We start from the raw sequence: 20,686 nt of genomic DNA on the forward strand, positions 1-20,686 counted from the left end.
ATGGTTGTTTGAGTGGGCGGGACCCTTTAAAGTTTCCCCAGATAAACAAAGGGTTCGCTGACGTCAAACTTCTTGTAATATGAGGGGAAAAAGAGGGGTTCTCATATTACAAGATTTTACCTTTCGAAAACATTCCTGGAAGCATTCTTGGAAATATCCTTGGAAACACTTTGTGTTTCAAAGCGTCTCAACAGAGGTAAGGAAGAGTTTTTCAATTCAATTCAAACTCAATTTCAACGAAATCCAGCACACGCTGGATTTCGTTGACTGAGCAAGTTAATTGAATTCGGTTCCTTTGTCTCTCCTTTTCCGATCGTTTACTACCCGAAAGCGGCGGGATTCCCTTCGGCTGTCTTTTCATAGTATTGGGCAAGCGTTGAGAATTCGCCTCCACCTTGACGCAACCCTATGGATCATGAAGACTCACTCATACCAATCATGAGAAGGACAAAAACCCAGTGGAAAGGCTATGCAACGGAACGAAACACAACTTTCCCCGGGTGTTTTGTTGTATCCAGCAGGAAAACAATCCTAAAGGGCAAGAAACGACTTTTCGTTTGACAAAGTTGTTTGTTTTCATTATAATATAATCTTTAGATGCCATCCTCTCGTTTTGCCTTGCCTTTTGAATAATTTTTTTGTTTTTGTTTTCGTTTTCGTTTTCGATCGCTTCTCCCTCTATAAATTTGAGCATACGACTCATCGTATTCCTCTTGTTCAGCATACTCGCTATCAATTCGGCCGATCCATTTTATACCCACTCATCGAGATTAGATCAGGTAGATTGTCCTAATTTCCGTCCGTTTTGATCCTTTTTTGTTGTTATAATTATTGTCTTTTTGTCCTCGTCGTTTTGTAATAAAAATGAAAAATAAAAATAAAAATAAAAGGTCAGTCTGGTTTGTCTTTCATTAGACCTGCTTCTCTCCTCTCCCCTCTCCTTTCCTCCTACCGAACGAAGGAGAGGAACTGGGCACTGCACCTACGTAAAAGGTAGCGACTGTAGTAGTAGAGGGAGGGGTCCCTGATAGAAACAAAGAACGTTCAAGAGATATTTTGAATTCTTTTTTGTAATACACCATCTTTTGTTATTTCTTTGCTACATCATTTTTGTTTTTTCTTTTTCGTTTTTCGTTTTTTCTTTTTTTGTTGATCCGAGTAGGCTCTTTCTTGTTTTGTTTCGTAGTTGTTGCTAAAGATTATGTTTCTGTCCGTAGACAATGTAATGTGTATGCGATGTAGCAAACGTCTAGTTTTGGAATAAAATACTTTTCAACAACTTTGTTTTCGTCGACGTCAAGAAAAAACTCATTTTGAATTCTCAATTCTCCAATAGAGTCCAGTCTGCCTGTTTCGTTTCCTCAAACCTTTATTATATGCTTTTCCTCGAGGATCTCCATGGAGCATGGAGCATGGAGCATCTTGAAATAAATCGTTTCCTTTTTATATAAAAAAAAAAAAAAATTCTTCTTCCCTCCTCCAAACCGTCCGTCCCCCTTAACCCTCTCTTCACTTTTTCTCTCGCTTTGCTATCAAAAAATCGCCTTCTTTTGTAATATCGTAGTAGCGAGGAATGCATTAGGATACGAAATGGCAAAGGGAGAAGTGAGTAGTAATAGAAAAAGAAATAATTTTTTTTTTTTTTTTGGCGATTGCTCCTACATCGCAATTTTTAATGATGATAAATCGTCTTCATCACATGGTCGGTCTTGCGCGTCGTCGGTTTAATCAACCCTAAAAACCGTAGCTCTTCAAGTCCAAATAAAAATCGAGACTGCAATTCAACATTTTCCGTGCTTGCTTTCTCGTCCATGTCGATATCTTTTTCAGAGTCAGTCTCGCTTTCCATTTCACCTTCGTCTTCTCCTTTAGGCTCCTCTGGAAGCTTGCGCTTTTTCGACGGCCGCTGCGACTGCGACTGCGATTGCGATTGCTCTTCTGTAGACGATACCTGCAAGTTTTCCGAAAACGCCATGTACCAATCATACAGATTCAAAAATGCTCCTGACTCACTATACAGTTTGTACAGAATAGACAAATCCGGCAACCACGATCGATTTGGACTCTCTTTCAAACTCGCTTCATTCCTCTGCATACCAATGTAATATTCTGGGTTCATGCACGAGCTATGGATAATGCTTCGCTGGTGTCCAGACAAAAACCCCTGTTCCAGCGGGCGCCGGTAGTCGAAAAAGAAAACCTCGTAAAACGGATACCCATCTATCCCTTGCGTTCCCAATCTCCCATGCTCAATCTCTTCATCCAATAATTGTACCAATTCTTTTAACCATCTCGAGTACCGCAGAATGCTTTTGTCAAATCCGGTTTCCATCACTTTCCGCGTATGCTCCGTTCCGCTATAATTCTTCATTCGCATCTCCACCGTTTCTAGATACTTGCCTTTCGATCCATTCACAAGCTCTCCAAGCTCCTCTGCAAGTTCAAGTCCTTTCGTCACTCGCAATCCAGAAAACACATGCTTCATCAGGTGTTCCATGCAAATAAACGCTTGCCGAGAATTCAATCGCAACATGTCTTTCCGAATACGTTGATACTCTTCACTTTCAAGCCATAATCCTTCCAGAAACATTTCCATATACTCCCCAAATGTCACCTTTATTGACCGGTTCATATGCTCTTCTAACTCTTGCCAGCATTTCACATGCTCACGCAAAAACTTTTCTCGTCTTTCCAGTTCTTGAAAATTGCTTTTTATATACTTTAAAAAAACATCATCATTTTCTAACAGATCGTAAATGTACTCTTTCGTACTTGCCCCGACATCCCGTAGCATCTGTTCGATCCGATGCTGAAAGCTCGGAACTGTCCGTAGCACAGACAAGTAAAACGGCGATATCGCTTCCATTTGGTTACTTTCAATTAAATAAGGTAAAGGGCTAAGAGCATTTCCGTAGAAATGTGTAAGTATACCATAGCGCAAGCAACTAACAACTTTTTCAACACTCCAAGATCTTTCGTAAAACATCGACCGAAATAGCTTTCTAGTTCTCCATCCAAACTTCAAACTTAGGTTTTCATCGATAAGAGTAAACATACTTTCCAGAATCTCCGTCGTGGCTTTCATGTTAAATACCTCAGGCTGCACATGGCTAAAAAACGTAGAGTCCAGCGATGCATCGAATAATTCTAGAGGTATCTTCAAATTAAATATCAGATACACGTGATACTCCTTCGACTTTTGTGAAATCATATTCAGCGTTTCCATTAATGCACTTAGTAATCGCCGATCGCAATCCTCCACATTTTGCAAAACCAAAGTAATACTTTCTCCCAATTCTTCCATATTATAAGATAAAATTCCAAGGCCGAAGGAGCCACCTTTAATTTGTCGGAAACAGGATTTCAGGTCACTGCAGTTCTTCAGATCTAGTACAACAAACCGCTTTGATCCCAACTGATAAAGCCTTTCTTTTAACTGCTCGAAAAATCGAAGATGAAACGTATTTCTGCTTCCGTCACATAAAATCGCTGCTTTGAGTTTTTGTCCACCGGACGTACTCTTCAGCGCATGCTCCGTTAGTTGTTGAATCACTTTGGCATTGCTCTCGGAAGTTGCTTGTTGAACAACATCACTTAATTCTTGCATGACATTCCGACAAAGCTCCCTTCGTAAATTCACCCATTCCATAGGTTCTTGATTCCTTATTAGAGGAACAAATAAGTTGTCTATTTGTAAAGGCTGTTTTTCTTCTTGTCTACGAGGTTTCACGTAATAACATCCCTATGAATTCTTCATTAGTTTCGAAAACACTTCTTCACTACTCATCGAAACATACCTTGCTTACGGTGTCGTGTTTTAAAATAGACGCCATTTTTTAATATTTTGGCTTTATCTAGAATACCAACAAATAATCCTTATTAGTTACACTTTTTAAGACATGAACGTTTAAATTCGAAGCAAATAGGTTTCTTGTATGAAGCCGCGACTAGAACAGCAGCTCGCGTCTTTGGCATAACAAGTTTACATAAATAAGCTACGCTTAACCCCACAAATATCTAAAAATAAAAGATTTGAATAATTCTTCTAATAGATACATTCAATAATTGAATAAATTAACATATTTATTTTATACTAGTCCACTAGTCCAGAGGAAAAAAAATGGCAAATCGCCGTCAAGGCACGATGTACAAACTTATTCTTCCTCGGAAATTGTAGAACCAGTCTCACCATCTTCTTCAGATTCTTCTTCCTCATCAGAACTGGGTTCTAAACCTTGAATTTCATGGATACTTTTCACGCTAACATCAAACCCTTCAGACTGAAACTCAGAAACAGTTTGATCTAATCTTGAAAGTGAAGATGTAAGAACAGCCAAATTGTTCTCTGGAGAAAAGAAAGGTAAACAGAATTTTTTAAGACTTTCCATAAATTCATCAATCGTAACAGCAGCAATCCTTTCTAAAAATAGGCGATCCCATTCTTTCCTCAAGTTTTTAATTGAAAGTAAAGTAAAAGAGTTTTTAGCGGAATAAAAGGCATTATTTTCAAGTTCCGACACTGTGCTGTATGCCATACACTTGGCTGACTCCAAGTCAAAACTGTTAACTGAAACTTTTCCAGAAAGAATTGAACTTAACAAGTCTTTACTAGATGACCAAGCTCTATAAACATCAGATGAAGTTAAAATAGAGTAAAATAATAAGCCTCCGTCAATGTCTATTCCCATATTGAATCCATATGCTAAGCCAGAACCACGAATTCTGTTCCAAAAAGGACCGTCCATTAATCCCAAATAATTTGCAATCAAAACTACGACGGGAAGATTGGGATCATTCCAACTTTTTATGCCGGGAATGGCGATAACTAAATCACTGCTTTCATTGGAAGGCATGGGAATAACAGTAAGAGAGCTATGGGGCTTAAATTCGTTCTCTTGCAGATGAAGTCTCGAAAAAGAAGTAGGTACCTGAGAGCCCGAAGTTTTCTTTCGGAGAATTTGGGAGACAAAGTTCGTCCACAAAGAGGCAGCACCATTCGTTTGGAGTATATCACCTATCACGTGAACGCGTGGACACAAAGACTTTAACAAGTGATTTCTCAAATCATCAAAGGACGAAAACACTTCAGCTGGACTGTCGATAAGTTTTTGACGAAGTTCACGAAGAACCTTTTCTTGAGTCAATGTATTCTGAGTATACTTCAAAGAGTTTTCGTTGTACAATCTAATGTCAATATAGGATGGCAAAACGCATTCAGCATCCCTCTTCTGGTATGGAATATCGGCCAACAATTGATTTATAATTGAAAGCAATCTGTTCTTGTCCCACAAAGTGGCTGTCAATAATGTTCCAATCCAATAAATGCCCTTTTGGTAATTTTCTCTAGTTACCCGACATTCCAAATAAAATAATTCTCGCTTCGTTTCATAGTAAGAATATGAACAAGAAGGTTTGTCAAATAACAAAGATGCATCGAAAAGCACAGTATCACGCTCCAGTCGCTTTACAACCTCTTCGTGAGAAATAACCCCCAGATTCTCTAGTTCCGCTGGAGCTGCTAGTATATATTTGGCAAATACGGAAAGATATTGTTTCAAAGCAGGTGGAATATCGGCGGTATCGAAATATGTAACAATACTAACAAACGATGAATCTATATGATCAAATTGTACATACAGTGGAAGGTCCTCCCCGTCAGAATTAATGTACTTTTGGACATCATTTTCAAAATCTTGTCCCGACCACTTTGTTTTAGCAGTCGTGGAATTGTAAAAATGTATTTGACTGGGATCAGTAATTTTGAATGAGGAAACCAAATTATAGGGAAGCTTTTGTTCATTTTTTGCCTTTGCGGAGTCAAGCTTGTGCTTTATAGCCTCTAACCCTTCTTTGCCAAGAGAATTTACTCTATCGCTCAACGTTTTATTTGTTTCTTGTTTAACTCTTTCAGCCATTTCATATGACGGCAGCGCCAAGACTGAAATAGAATGGCTTTCGATAAATGTAGACCGAATAAGATTTATCCAGTCCTTTTCAGACCATTTCTTCAATTCCTCATTGTAAGATAAGCCTTCCATAAACTTTGAGATATCTGATCCGTCTCTATTGCCGTAAACATGATCAAGGGTAAGAACCTTTGTAAATAGCAAGCGTGGAGTCACCTCCAGCGCGGTAAGGTATTGATTTTTTTGGGTATCTAGGTAATCATGCAGTCTTTTCATGTCGATGGTTTGGAGGTTGGATAAAAGAGATAAAACCTTTTCAACCAAACCATCTATCTTTTCAACAGGGATACTGTCAAGAAATAACTGAATAGAGCAAGGATCTTTTGGAAATACGTAAAAATATATAAAAGAGCAAAATGGATCTTCTATCTCAACGAAAGCCTGTTTGAGAGGAGACACGGCGGATTCGCTGAGGAAATCACAGATCGTTTGTATAGCAAAAATTTTAAATTGATCCAGTAAAGAAGGGCCGTTCCATGCAATTGAAAGTGAGCCTGTGGATTCGTCTTCCGACGAAAAGTTCACACTTTTGACTAAAGAGTTAGGGATTTGAGTAGTACTGTCTTTTTGAGACCATGGTCGTACCCAGCCCTCAGGAGTCTTTAAATCGTTATCAATGATATCTCTAACAATTGATGAGGAAGTCTCAAGAAGGCGCTCTTCCTCAATGGAACCAGCAACCACGAGACATATATTCGAAGGAACATACATAGCCTTATGGTAATCACGAATCTGCTGAATAGATAGCTTACGAAGTTCGTCCGGGTGTCCTCCTGTCTCGTAGAAATAACCGCTGGAAGGGGGATACTGATTTGTTCGGATACAATCAAACATAACATCAACTTCGGAAGTTTGCGAATCTTGCATCTCAGAATATACGACTCCTGATTCCTCTCCAAACTGATTTGTATGATATACTTCTGTACAAAAAGCATCCTCGCTAAGCAGTGGGAATAACACATGATCGGCAAAAACAGGAAGTAGTCTAAGAAACCCATCTTCTTCGGCTGAAGATAGTTCATAAACTGTAGAGTCAACATCGGTATAAGCATTAATGTCACCACATGCTCTTCCAGCGAAGTTTGTTAGGATGCCATTCATAGGATATTTCTTACTACCCATGAAACATAAATGCTCTAAAGTGTGAGGACATCCAGAATTGTCATGAGCTTCCGTAGCTACGACAAAGGAGCCGTTGACTCTAGTAGTGGGAGTATTTACGCACGCGACCGTAAAGCCAGTGGCATCGTTGGTCCACTTTTTTACTTCATAGTTTAAGAGTCGCTCAGAAGCTATTTGTCGAAACTCCAATTCAGATTTCTTTGAAACCATTTGTGCGATCTAACTAGCCCTGTTCAACGGTATGTAACGAATATTTTCCAGTTTACTAAACTGAAACGATAATAATCGTTGATAACCTGGAGGAAATACCTGCAGAAACAAGAAGACAATTCGAAGAACCCTCTATAAGGATCTATCCTACTTGTAATGTGTTTAACAAATAGGCGACTCAAAGGTGGCTCTTGGATATTTTCATAAATACTTGCAATTAAAAAAAACCAAGGGTAACGATGTTACTCTTATGATCGGTTTGTTTATTTACAACTTTAGGATAAGTTAAATTTAATTTAAATAAAATGAATTTCTATATAGGATTTTCAGTGTTTCCTTCCCTTGTTGTAGGTGAATAAAATGCTAACCTTTTTGGTAGACTGCATTTGTTTACCAAACATAGTCATCAAATATGGGTTACTTGGAATAGAAACTTGATAATTATGGACGCTTCATATCCGACATTCTTGTCTTTCCTTGACGAGCAAAGATAGCTAAAAGGAGAGAGACATTATTCCTGTTTAAAAACTCGTTTGCTGCTACTTGATTAATGGAACATCATGTGTTAGCAAGATAGGAAGAGTAAATTATTCTGACAGACAATTTATGAATAAAACTAGTACTTCACTCATCAATCATAACTTTGATTTTGCTTGCTCATGTAAATAGTGAGAATTGACCATTTTATTGTAGGTATTTTAATAGAGAACTTTGAATACTTGAGCTACTTTTCCAATAAAAAAAAAAGAAAGTAAGAGTTTTAAATATGTTGTTTTTCTGATCTATTTGACACCAAAATAAAGCAATCTTGAATTTACGCCGAATTCTTCAGACTCTAGAATAAAATAACTCCACCAAGTACAACATACTATGCCTTTTGATGATCAGCAAGTGAAATAATTCTTATATATTCGTTTCTCTATATAAAGAATCATGTCACTAGTAAATTACGAATCAGACGAAGAGAAAGAAGCACAGGATTTTGAGATTGGGGAGCCTTTGTGGGTACCATCCAAAACGAATAATTGGTGTTTCCCATCGCCGCCTGAAGAAGATGCTGACAGCCTTTTAAAGAAGAAAATTAAACAGTTTTTAGAATTAAAAACAAACAATGTACACTTCCATGCTCGTCTCGTGGATAATGAGAATTTCTTAAATCCTAAGTTATTAGATACTTTGCAAGAATATGCACATATATCTGAGCCTACGGCATCCATGATGCCTTCGGCAACTTGGACTCCTCAAAGTCTTCCCATTAAAGCTTATGCGAAATATTTACGAGAGGCACAAGAGGATTTGATCAGAAAACGAGAGCAAAATCAGAGAAATCGAACAGAAATTGCCTTTCAAAAGTCTTCAGCGTAAAAATAACACAATGTGTGGATTAATGGGATTCTTTTGTTCCATGGTTGATGAGTGTCTTTCTTTTCAATTAGTCAAACTACTAATCTTATTTTCTGCGTTACAGGACTCAACGGATACTGGTATATCCGTTTCTGTCATTCTATTCTGTTTATATATGTCCGATTAGGACGCTGGACGAGCGATGTTTGTGAATCCTTTAAAACCTAACCAGAGCCAAGGTCATCATGAATATGATTAATAAATAGTATTGATCAAAAAACTAGAAAACATAATTATTATTTTATACACAGAGAAACCCAAGAAAATTCTTCTTTCCTCTAAAACGTCCTTCTTGAGGTATCTGTAATGCAGTGTTTTTCATCATAAAATGCCCCCATGTCCGTAATGTCATATTGTTAACTGGCGTGTGATACTGGCGCTGGAGTAGGAGCTAATTCCTGCAAAGATAATAGAATGAGATGTAAGATACGTTGTAAACTCCAATACCCAACTTTTCGAATTCTTTTCCTTCGAAGCTCCTGATTTAACACGTCTTCTGCAAATGAATCATATACCTTGGCAAATGTTAGTATAACATACTTTATCCGCCAACACCGACCTACAATGTCCTATGGACTTCTTGGAAATAGTTTTCTCTTTACAGATCCAAATAGGGTCATACTTACCTGCGAAGATATTTCTTGCAGTACACCACTATCATAAAAGGTCCAGCTTCCATCGAAATCTGACAACGGTTTTGATAAATGACACATTATAGGAATAAAGGTACGGGTTGAATTAATGTAAGCAACGATCGGTCGAAGTAAAGCATTATTCACGTAGCCCATTTGATTGGTAAAAATAGGTATAGCCGCTTTTGGATTATGCAATTGAACATCCACATCAAAATATACATCAGGAACTGGATATTCTTTCTTTTCTGTTAACTTAGCATTCAATAAGACCTGATCAATGTAACGCTTCAACGAACTTTGAGCAGGTTCTGAAGGACAAGAAATGTTTACTGAAAAGTCAACTGCTCCATCATTAATCCATCCGAAGGCACCTGAAACCCCTCGATTCAAATGATCAATAGCAAGATTATCAATTCTAAGCCTTCCATGTCGCATGTCTGGCGATTGTTCATATGGCTTCATATAAGGTGAATCTGGCTTGAGCTGCAATCTGTGTATCGTAAACATGCTGTTGTCAAAACTTCCTGTCAAGTTTGTAGCATTCATTACATCAAAAAATAGCCATTGCTTCCTGAGCTTGGGAAGTTCACAGAAAAAGACGCTGACAGGGAAATGTCTAAAATTATCAGGCTGCAATAGCGTAACCCGTAAATCTTCCAGCTTGAAGCGTTCAATTTCGAAATCTCCCCAATTATGTTGTCTTCGGTATGATCTAGGATCTATCGAAAGATCCGATTGAACAAATCGTCGATCAACAACACCGCGAACTCCGCTTATGACAAGCTCTTTAACAATTCCCTTTCCATTCAAAAACCTGGCAAAGCTAAAAGAAACATCAGCCTTGTCTATCGACAAGTCAAATTGGGTATAGTTTCCTTGCTTCAGTACTTGAATGTCTTCAGAGACCGAGGGTGCTGCATCGTAATCGTAACTCTGTCGCAAGGCCATATATTCTTCTTCATAATCTGGCTTGTCTGATGCATTTTCTAAATTTGTGGATAAAACTTCTGGCCGCCTTCGAACTTGAATTTTGTTAAATGTAATTAGACCTTTTCTCCAATTGGGAACAATCGCGCTTTCAAAGACAACTTCGAAACCAGTATTTTTTGTCATTAATTGTCCAATCCATTTCCCAAAATACCCTTGAGCCGACACTGAATTAAGTGTGTACAATAATATAGAAAAGAAAGTAGTCGTTCCAAGGATAATCCAAACAAGATGGCTGACGAGCCACCAGCTGAAGAAAGCTGTAGCATTATCAAGCGTCAAAAATTTGTTTTGCCTAAATAGAACATTCTTTATCCTGGAAAAAAATCGTGAAAGCAAGGGTTTCCTTGGTGGTTGCAATGAGGTAGAAGGTAATGCGGGAGGAGGTATACGCGGTTTTGAAGGGGTTTCTGTTGAATACAATCGAAAGAATCCTTGTAATTTTAGAAATTGCTTCTGCAATCGTATCGCACGGAGGATTTGGACTGTAGGAAGGCGCCTTTGGCCCTTCCTTTCATGTCGAACTAAAGGTATTCCATTTAACGTAGACAATTGCCGACATTTTTTGCTGGCTCCTATTCCATAGAGAGTTAATGAAGAGTTATATACAGGTACTAGTCGAAGTCCGGGAGATTGCACGAGTCTCGCAGATGACCTTACAAGACTAGATATAAGCATCAACTAGGATTTGTCAGATATATAATTAGCTATCTGGATATGTTTCGATCATAAGAAGACTGTTTTCCCTGGTTATTAGCAGAAAAACTCGAAAATGGAGTGAAAGTGATGACTTGGAGCAAAGCGAATACGGAGTGGTAAAGATTGTACAGTCAAAGAATTGTACTTTGATACTAGGAATTCAACGTCAAAGGGATGAAGATTAAATTTTTCGTTTTTCTAGCTTTAAATAATGCTCGAGGGAAATGATACTTTGTGACAACAAAACTTATCGTAAATTTCAATAAGGAATTTGGCAAGTTTATATCTCTGAAAATAACTTTTTTATTATATTTACAATTTTGTTCTAATGAATTAATTATGGAGACAGTTTTTTATGGAAACTACAGATTGGACGTGTCGAAGAAGTAGAATTCCAAAATGCAAATGCTTTTAAAAAAAGAAATAAGAAAATTATGAAACTATAAACGATTATAGCTAGAAAAGTTAGAACATTGAAATTGGGTTATGACCTAAAAACCCTGTAGCGAACTCGTACTTTAACCAACAACCACGCTTTGCTAGCATCAAAATATTTCTCCATTTCTAATACAGAAAGAATGGGGATTGTTCAGGTATGTTTTCGACGACCGAAAGTGGAAAAAGCAATTTATTTCTAGCTATTCGCTTCATTTGCTGAAGTAAAATGAATTATAAAATAGAGTACCATACCAAATGTGAAAATGATGAAGCAGCTTCACTTTTGAATATAAATCCTTTGTTCTTGTCCTAACAGATTTGTATAGCAAATAATGCATATCCTGGACTTTCCAGGATTTCCTTGGAAAACAGTGATTGCCGGTTTTTCGATTGGTAAATACGTGTGGGATCTATATTTGCAACGTAGACAGGCTCCTTACTTGTTGAAAGATAATCCACCCTCAGTTTTGGCAGAACATGTTGACGAAAAGAAATATCAGAAAGCTTTAGCTTACGCTAGAGATAAAACGTTTTTGAGCACAATTACTTCTACTTTTGCCTTGGTAATTGACCTTCTCTTAATTAAATTTAACGGTCTTTCTTACTTGTGGAGTCTCACAAAGTTTCCTTGGATGGATCACTTGGCAGCCTCTGCTTCCAAATTTAGTTTGTCCGTCGCTATTTCCCACTCCTGTGTATTTTTATTTGCTGTCACTGTCTTCTCTAGTCTCATCCAACTCCCTTTTTCTCTGTACTCTACCTTTGGAATTGAAGAAAAATACGGCTTTAACAAGTCCACCTTGAAAATTTTCTTTATGGACCTCTTTAAAGAGCTCACTATCGGCGGTGCTTTAATGAGTTTTCTGGTTTCCATGTTTGTGAAGATTACCATGAAGTTTGGTGATAACTTTGTTCTCTATGCTTGGGGTGCCTACATTCTCTTTGGTTTGGTTTTGCAATCCATTGCACCTTCTCTTATCATGCCTCTTTTCTACAAGTTTACTCCTTTGGAACAGGGCTCTTTACGTTCAAAAATTGAAGATCTTGCTGTCTCTATTAAATTTCCCTTGAAAAACCTTTATGTAATTGACGCCAGTCGCCGTTCAGCTCACTCCAACGCATTTTTCTACGGTCTTCCCTGGAATAAGGGTATTGTGTTGTTTGACACCTTGGTAAAGAATCACACTGAAGAGGAATTGCTTGCCATTTTGGGACACGAACTTGGCCACTGGTACTTGTCGCACAACATGATTCACACTTTAGTAGATTACAGCATGAGTCTTGCACAGCTCTTCATGTTTGCAGCATTTTTGCGTAACAACAGTCTTTACGAAGCATTCGACTTTACAAAGGAGAAGCCCGTAATTATTGGCCTTTTATTGTTTTCCGACGCCCTTGGTCCCATGTCTTCCCTTTTGACATATGGTTCTAATAAAATTTCCCGCTTTTGTGAATATCAAGCCGATGCTTTTGCCAAGAAGCTTGGTCTTGCTAAAGATTTGGGAGACGGATTGATTCGTATCCACAACGATAACCTTTCGCCTTTGGAGTACGATCCTCTTTATACTTCTTATCATCACAGCCATCCCATTTTGACAGATCGATTGGCTGCTATTAACTATATGGACCTGAAAAAGAACGAATGAACATGAAATAGTTTCTACTTGCTTCCCTGGGTGAAACGAATAGTTATGATTTCCGATGTAGTAGATTTTTTAATCCATCCAATGTTTCAACCCCTTTGTTTGTATCATTTTCATCAAAGAGAAAAGTTGAAAAAGAAAAGAAGAAAACAAAACTTTAGAAACCTGTCAATTCGAACCATTTCCATCGCTACTTGCATACTGGTACAGTAGCTATTTTTGTTTCTTATTGAAGTATATATGTCGTCATTTGTAAACAAACTCGTCCAGCCAATTAATACCGAAAAACTATCAGATTATCCATAACCTTTTTTAATTGGACTTAAGGAACCCAGAAAGGTCCATTACTAGTACATGATTGGCTTTTAAGCGAAGCTCTAAACCAAAACCAAAGCACAAGTCATTTGTCATTTCCATCAGATAAAATTTAAAAGCTCCGCAAAACCCCGAAATATAAGTGCGAAAAAGAATAAAATTGAATAAGCGGATGAAAATTACCAATAGAAAAAACAGTCTTAAACTTTTATAATAGGCATTGTATTGTTCTACCTTCTCGAAACTAGGATACCTTTTTACATCGTTGCTCACCATCCACCAGCCATAGAAGAAGTCGTCTCATACATAACAAAGAAAACAAGAAGCAAACCATTGAAATATGGAAGAGAATTACCCAATGCAACCTCATCGTCCCTCCATGCTTAACAAATTTGTTCAAACCAACCAGGTTTCTATTATTAACTTGCCCTTCTCTGGTGGTCAGCCCAAGAAAGGTACAGAGGACGCTCCTGAATTGATTGAACAGGCCGGTGTTCAAAATGATTTGGAAAACTTGGGTTACTCTGTTCGTTACATTCAAAACCCTTCCTTCAAGACCCCTCCCCAGATCGAGGGTCCTAGCAAGGACACCATCAAGAACCCTCAGTACGTTAGCGATGTATGCCGCCAGGTGCGCGACACTGTCAAAAGCGAATTGAGCCAAGAACGTCTTGTCGTCAACGTTGGTGGTGATCACTCTTTGGGCATGGGTACTATTGAGGGTGTTCAATCTGTCTACGACGATGCCTCTGTTCTTTGGATTGACGCTCACGCTGACATCAACACCCCAGAATCTTCTCCCTCCAAGAATCTTCACGGCTGCCCTTTAGCCTTCTCTCTTGGCTATGCCGATCCTGTTCCTCCCGAGTTTGCTTGGACCAAGCGCGTCATCGACGAAAAGCGTCTTGCTTTTATTGGTCTCCGTGATTTGGATCCTCAAGAACGTGCCTTCCTTCGTGAACATAACATTGCTGCTTTTACCATGCACCACGTCGACAAGTACGGGATTTCTAAGGTCGTTGAAATGGCTTTGGAGCATATTAATCCCGGCAACCGTCACCCTGTTCACTTGTCTTTTGACGTTGATTCTTGCGACCCAGCGGTTGCTCCTTCCACCGGTACGCGTGTCCCAGGTGGTTTGACTTTCCGTGAAGCCATGTATATTTGCGAGGCCACTGCTGAAACTAGCACATTGGTTGCCATCGATGTTATGGAGGTCAACCCTCGCTTGGGCAATGAGGAAGACACCAAAGCCACCGTCAATTTGGCTCGATCCATCATCCGTACAAGCTTGGGTCAAACTTTGCTTTAGGTTTGGAAACATTTAATGGCCATTGTGGTTATTAAAAGATATATTAATTAATGAATTATTTTTATGCTAGCTAGAAAGTTAGGCTTTTGGAGGTTCGTTTGGTTTCATTAGAAATTAGAATACATCAATAAATCTCGTCAGTGCTAATCAAGGAGTGCTTTAACTAAAAGTAAAACAAAATTAATAGTAATATCGATGAAAGAATTCCCAGAAATCCCATAAACCACTGGTTCGTTTGAATTTTCATGCTCTTAATCTCATCAGCTAATAGATCTACCTCCTTGATGATTTTTTGCTCCGTTTCATGAACAGAGCTATTCTTTTGAAGTCCTGCATCTTTCATCCGTCCTTTTTCCAAGTTGAGTGTTAATCGTACTTCTGCGAGCGATGACTTAACATCGTCTCGGACGGACGATTTTATTTTTTCAGCTTCCCCTACGAGTGATTGCGAGTCTTGTCTAATTTTGTCAAACTCTTGCTCTTCAATCGTCTCTAGATAGTTTCGGATTTGGATAAACGTCTTTTTCTGTTGGAACGACACAGAATCTTGCTTCGCCTTGAATCCTATGTTTTTCTCCAACTCAGTTAGTCTAATACAACTAGTTAGTCAATTAATTCTTTCTAAATAACATACGCTTCTGCAGTAATTCCTTGCATTAGATTTGTGAACGCTCTCGCCTTGTCTGGCGTATATCCAGCTTGCACCAATCGAGCTGTGGATTCCCGTATAACGGCTTGACTTGGCTCGTAAGAAGCTACAAGTCTTCTAAAAGATGGTATGCTGGGTCTAAATGCATTAGGGTTAACTGCACCGAACCCACGAAATACTTCCTTTCTTAGTATCCTTGACATGACTTAGACGCCCGAGATCTAGACCGAAACGATGCTTTATCTTCAATTCAATTTTTCTTTTAAAATAAATTAGTTTTCATTAAGCATGCTTGGAATTTGAACACAAGTTTGCCAAAAAGTCAGTTAGTCTGTTGTAAACAGAATGGAATGGTATAGGGAGAAAAGTCAACACCATACTCTCCGTGCCTTGAAGACTATGAAACACATGTTCGGTAATGATTGATTATTTGAATAAAACTTTCTTCTTTTTCTTTTTGTCTATGCTGTCCTTTCGTTTTGAGTACTAACGGAAAGTTCAGACACACTTCCTAAACATTCTGAGAAGTTACGCAGGACTCACTTTTCATGAACAGAGTAAGTTTCATTAATTAAAATAATTAAATAGGATGCTTATAACCAAGATAAATTGTTGTCAGTATCATCTGGCTGAGAGCAAAAAATCAAAGACCTAATCTAAAGGAAAAAACAATAAAGAATCTTAAATAACTCGGCGAAGTTCAATCTATCTTTAAGTTCATAATATAATAAACAAGTGAACTTCTTCATAAACTAGAGTAAAGTCATATATGCCGTAAAGACCATAGAAACAAAACCAATAACCCACATGGTAACGTCAAGGGCGCGAAGTTTCCACGTCGTTGCACATGCCTTATAATGTAGCATGGGAGGGTACATGTAAATCAATGGTATACAACATAAACTACCAACCATACTGACAAATTGGTCTAAACGAGAAGAGCCCCTATTATATTTAGTTAGTAACATTGAAAACCATAAATGGATTAAAACTTACGCCCAAGACACCAGAATGGCAAAAATGACAATAAATACACGCAAGGTATTTTTCCTCCACTTCACTTTACGATTACGTTTACCACTTCTCGTAAATATTCCCTGTTCAATAATAGCTATAGCAGGGAATAACTGTAATGGTGTACTGAGCAAAATAGCCACAGCATAAAGAAACTGGATGGCAACCGTAAAAGAGCTTTGAGGCATATTAAGGATGACAACTGTTTGTACTTTTGAGCCAAAAGCAGCATACGAAAGAACACCAATTGAAATAAACAAAAGTGAAATAGCGAGCATAACTCCTGATAGCACTTTAGGAAGATTTTTGGGGTTTGCCATTTGTTCTTGTATTGGAAGAATCAGACAAATACCTTCATATGTGAAAATAGCAACGCCAATAAATAGACTAAAGTCTGTTCTGTTAAACAAAACTACGTCAGCAATGCCCTTCGTTGCTAAAGTAAAAACATCCCAGAAGTAAAGATACAAAATTCCAAGAAGAATAAAGGCATCGGCGATCAATGCAGTAGCCGAGAGTTTTGATATTTTCCGTATCATTGACAAAGGCACAAAGACAAGGAACTGCAGAAATATAAAGATGGCAACATGGTACTCTTTGTGCGACGCAACAACAGCTCGAACGCATGCCTGCAATGTACTGGCTACAAATGATATATATGCACTAGCAAATCCAATCTAAACTGATTAGAATATATATTACGTTGTCAAATAAACTCACTTGAGATACAACAATGGAAGTTAGAATTGCTAATCGCATTTTGGGGCCATATAAAGTGCCACCAATGTCACCGAAACTCCCAGGTATTTTCGATCGCGTTTCAATGAGAAGAAGAAAACAGACGTGGGATAAGAGTCCCACCACCAACAAGCATATACTAGAAAAGACAAGGCCGCCCAGTAAAAAACTACATATACGTTAATAAAATACAAAAACATGAAGAACATACGCTTTAGGCAGAAAAAGAACACCTGTTCCGACAAATGATTTCAGTAAAAGAAGGACAGCCTTCCCATTAGAAGCACTACCTTTTGGTAGTGCTTTATGACGGATTTGTTGAGAACCAAGCAAAGACTCTTGCTCTAACGTATCAGAAGATTGGATCATCGATGGAGGAACACGTCTGGGCATGGCAAAATCTTCTTCCTCTTCTTCATCTTCTTCACTCAATTCTTCACCTGCAAAATGACCATAAACCGAAAGAAACTCGATAAAATTTCTATTTAAGAAGTTTGGTTGGACAGATAAGTTGCTAGGGGCTCCTATAGAAAGGCTGCTAGGTCGATTTAGAAGGAAATCTCTTCGCATACCGCCTGCTTGTTTCAGCTCCTGGATATTCCTACCCATATCGCTAGAATTAGGGTTTAAAGTTGAAAAGGAGCGAGAGCGCCCACGGCGTATAACTTGATTCTGATCCATTTCTTCTTGCCAACGATACACTTGTCGGTGGACATCACCACCTTGCAAATGTAAGGACGAAAACTCGTCGTCGTTTTTTAAAACTTTTGTGTTCAAATGACGGCGAACAATATTTGCGTCTTTTATGGTTGACATATCATCAGAAACTTGTCCTAAACGGTGCGGTACTCTTTCCTCACGTGCAAGAGAACCATAGTTTGTGTACATGGGTCTCTCATGCTCAGACGGGCGACTCGACAGCCAATTTGATTGAGAAGAAGCTGTGTCATTTTGTGGAAGCAAATCCTTTATATCATTTTGTTGAGAAAGAAATCCTTCCTGCATAGGAGAATGAGTTAAGCGATTAATCTGCTGAGATCGTCTGCTTGAGTACGATCCAACGATATTGTTACTATTGCTTTCGCTGCTTTTTCTTTTGATGTTTATTGACTTGGGTGCACTCATTTCAGCACCGTTTTCGAAAGAGAATGCCGATTGTTATGAATAATTTGAAAAATTTGATCTAGATTTACGATTCCTTTCAATTAAACTGCTGAGTAAAAGTAAAAATCGTTAAATCATTGGGGTTTTCAATAAATATCAAAAATACCACTTCTAAGGGAATTCTAAAGCTGTATCTAGTAGAAAACTATAATACTAAGTGAACTCAATGAGCAAGAGTACATTGTCACCTAAAATGAATCAATCGATTTTTAGTGTTGGCCAACTTGCTAAGTGCAATAGTTCTCTATAAATCTTCAGACGAATTCATTCTTCCTTCTTTTTTTTTTGAATAATGTCACAGGACGAATCTCACTTGTTATGAGAATAAGTATTCAGTGGAAAAGATGTAAGTAATAACAATTCATAAAATTGTATCTTTGACTTTTAAATTGGATACTTTTGTACTATAGAAGAATAGTAACAGCTTCCAGGGATCTGATTCACTAAGTAAGTTGTATGAACAATTTTATTTAGCTAGATCAGTCAAATCTTCCAATCTGAAGATTTGAGCTTTCCATTAGAGGTATATATATCTTTCTAGGATTAGTCAGCTTCTATATAACTTTAGTTCTAGATTTATAAAATTTTTAATGGCAAAAATGAAAATTTAGTTTTGTAATAACGTATTTGATAATACAATACATTTATTGTATCAAGATATTAGTAATATCGTATACCGGTTATGACACCTCCCCTCTTAAGACGCTTTCACTTCCTTGAATTGAAAGGTCTTGTTTTCCTTGCGGTTCTATTGAGATGAAGCGCTGTGGTTAAATTCAACGAGTTTTGCATCTGCTTTCTGTTGAACAATATGAGTGGGGATCCAAGTGACTGAACGAAGGTAGTCGTTTGACAGTTTCGTGTGGTATAAACAGTAATAAAGCGAAGGCTTTTGGTTGTTGTCGACGTCTAATATACGGTCGATAGTTATGTTTGCTAGGAAGTTGTTTGCATGTGAGTCTGCGTTGTATGGTTCGAGTTCAGACACATGAAATGATGCAGGGTATCGTCTTCGTATTTCACGAGGAAAATTTAAAGTATAGTTGTGTTCTGCAACTTTCTTTTTAACTTCAAATGGTCCAACAAACGTTGGTTCCAGTTTGTTGTGTTGATGAAAGAATCCCACTTTACCATTCTTAATGAGTACTTGGTCACCGGATTTGAATATCGGCGGTATCTCTGTCTTGCGATTATAGTATTTTGCATAACGTTCATTTGCTTTTCGTATGTGGTTTCTGATCTCGTGAACAGGTTCTGTTTGTGAGGATAAAAATGATGTACCGAGATCGTTTATCAATTGCAAATCCCATTCTGTTAGTATAGGTTGTATACCAAATGCGGCCTTTACAGGGCTTACTTTGGTAGCGCTATGTTCAGCAGAGTTATAACATAACTGTGCTTTCTTCAAATATGTAGCCCAATTTCCCAAGTTGTCGTGCATATAGCAACGTAAATATGTTTCTACTATTTGGTTAATACGCTCAGTTTGTCCATTCGTTTGTGGATGATATCCAGAAGATAATTTGAGAATTATTTTATGATCTTTGAGGTATTGTTTCCATTTATCAGAAATGAATACAGGTCCTCTGTCGGAAACGATATCTCTTGGATTGCCGTATACCGATACTATGTGATCTTCGAACATTTCAATCAGTTGTTCTGCGGTCGTGGTTGTATTACAAGGAAGAAACCAAGCCATTTTGGTGAAACGATCAACAATTGTTAAGATGGCATCTTTACCTTGAGATACTGGTAATCCAACGATAAAATCCATAGAATAATGTTGAAACGGTTTTTCTGCAATGGGCAGTGGTTGTAAGTGACCATAGCGTTGGTGATTTCGAGTTTTACTGTGCTGACATATATCACAATTTTTAACATATTTTTGGATATCGCTTGTCATGCCTTGCCAATAAAACTTTTCGCGAATGCGATTTGTTGTGGACAGTTTTCCTCGATGTCCTCCTGAAATAGGATGATCATGGAATTGATAACATATCAACTGAACTAGTTGTGGAACTTTTGGGATGATAATTTGTCTTTTATCATTAATGATGAGGCCGTTTATTATTGTATATTGCGGATTGTCGTTGTCTTCATCTAGGATTCTTTGGAACTTTTTGTGATTGGAGTATTCTTTGCGAACATAATCGAAAACATTTGTTAGATAATTTGTCTCACTTAGTTGATTGACGGCAGCGACTTTATAATCTGGGCGACGTGAGATTGCGTCTGCTGGTTCATTCTTTCGGCCAGGTCGATATTGAATTTCGAAATTGTATAGTTCCAATTCTGTTGCCCATCTATTGATTTTGGAACGAGTATCTGTGCGAATTTTTGTAAACATAGATGTTAGATTCTTGTGATCCGTTAATATTTGAAATGGTGTT

The 20,686-nt window shown here is 38.0% G+C and overlaps 8 protein-coding genes across 8 annotated transcripts; 3 read left to right on the forward strand and 5 right to left on the reverse strand.

Annotated features, from left to right (window-relative positions):
* Positions 1 to 1,672: 1,672 nt before the first annotated feature.
* Positions 1,673 to 3,833, reverse strand: orc3 (origin recognition complex subunit Orc3; the record flags this gene model as incomplete). The annotated part of the gene is made up of 2 exons (XM_056182036.1): positions 1,673 to 3,742; positions 3,798 to 3,833. The coding sequence occupies 2 exons, from the start codon at positions 3,831 to 3,833 to the stop codon at positions 1,673 to 1,675; spliced, it is 2,106 nt and encodes a 701-aa protein (XP_056038808.1).
* Positions 3,834 to 4,154: 321 nt separating this feature from the next.
* Positions 4,155 to 7,298, reverse strand: sdd3 (mitochondrial protease Sdd3; the record flags this gene model as incomplete). Its single annotated transcript, XM_056182037.1, has 1 exon — positions 4,155 to 7,298. One exon carries the CDS (start codon positions 7,296 to 7,298, stop codon positions 4,155 to 4,157), a length of 3,144 nt encoding a protein of 1,047 aa, XP_056038805.1.
* Positions 7,299 to 8,231: 933 nt separating this feature from the next.
* Positions 8,232 to 8,663, forward strand: mug151 (Rpd3L complex subunit; the record flags this gene model as incomplete). Its single annotated transcript, XM_056182038.1, has 1 exon — positions 8,232 to 8,663. One exon carries the CDS (start codon positions 8,232 to 8,234, stop codon positions 8,661 to 8,663), a length of 432 nt encoding a protein of 143 aa, XP_056038806.1.
* A 395-nt stretch (positions 8,664 to 9,058) lies between these two features.
* mdm31 (mitochondrial inner membrane protein Mdm31) lies at positions 9,059 to 11,002 on the reverse strand (the record flags this gene model as incomplete). The annotated part of the gene is made up of 2 exons (XM_056182039.1): positions 9,059 to 9,217; positions 9,329 to 11,002. The coding sequence occupies 2 exons, from the start codon at positions 11,000 to 11,002 to the stop codon at positions 9,059 to 9,061; spliced, it is 1,833 nt and encodes a 610-aa protein (XP_056037940.1).
* A 599-nt stretch (positions 11,003 to 11,601) lies between these two features.
* Positions 11,602 to 13,107, forward strand: ste24 (ER membrane protease Ste24; the record flags this gene model as incomplete). Its single annotated transcript, XM_056182040.1, has 2 exons — positions 11,602 to 11,616; positions 11,788 to 13,107. The coding sequence occupies 2 exons, from the start codon at positions 11,602 to 11,604 to the stop codon at positions 13,105 to 13,107; spliced, it is 1,335 nt and encodes a 444-aa protein (XP_056038863.1).
* A 652-nt stretch (positions 13,108 to 13,759) lies between these two features.
* On the forward strand, positions 13,760 to 14,731 carry aru1 (arginase Aru1; the record flags this gene model as incomplete). The annotated part of the gene is made up of 1 exon (XM_056182041.1): positions 13,760 to 14,731. One exon carries the CDS (start codon positions 13,760 to 13,762, stop codon positions 14,729 to 14,731), a length of 972 nt encoding a protein of 323 aa, XP_056037342.1.
* Positions 14,732 to 14,894: 163 nt separating this feature from the next.
* On the reverse strand, positions 14,895 to 15,583 carry SOMG_03251 (mitochondrial calcium uniporter regulator; the record flags this gene model as incomplete). The annotated part of the gene is made up of 2 exons (XM_056182042.1): positions 14,895 to 15,321; positions 15,366 to 15,583. The coding sequence occupies 2 exons, from the start codon at positions 15,581 to 15,583 to the stop codon at positions 14,895 to 14,897; spliced, it is 645 nt and encodes a 214-aa protein (XP_056037341.1).
* Positions 15,584 to 16,132: 549 nt separating this feature from the next.
* Positions 16,133 to 18,257, reverse strand: avt3 (vacuolar amino acid transmembrane transporter Avt3; the record flags this gene model as incomplete). The annotated part of the gene is made up of 4 exons (XM_056182043.1): positions 16,133 to 16,325; positions 16,377 to 17,071; positions 17,115 to 17,301; positions 17,344 to 18,257. 4 exons carry the CDS (start codon positions 18,255 to 18,257, stop codon positions 16,133 to 16,135), a joined length of 1,989 nt encoding a protein of 662 aa, XP_056037344.1.
* Between the last annotated feature and the right edge of the window lie 2,429 nt (positions 18,258 to 20,686).

The sequence above is a fragment of the Schizosaccharomyces osmophilus genome, chromosome 2 (genome assembly GCF_027921745.1).
Source record: "Schizosaccharomyces osmophilus chromosome 2, complete sequence".
NCBI classification, from domain to species: domain Eukaryota; kingdom Fungi; phylum Ascomycota; class Schizosaccharomycetes; order Schizosaccharomycetales; family Schizosaccharomycetaceae; genus Schizosaccharomyces; species Schizosaccharomyces osmophilus.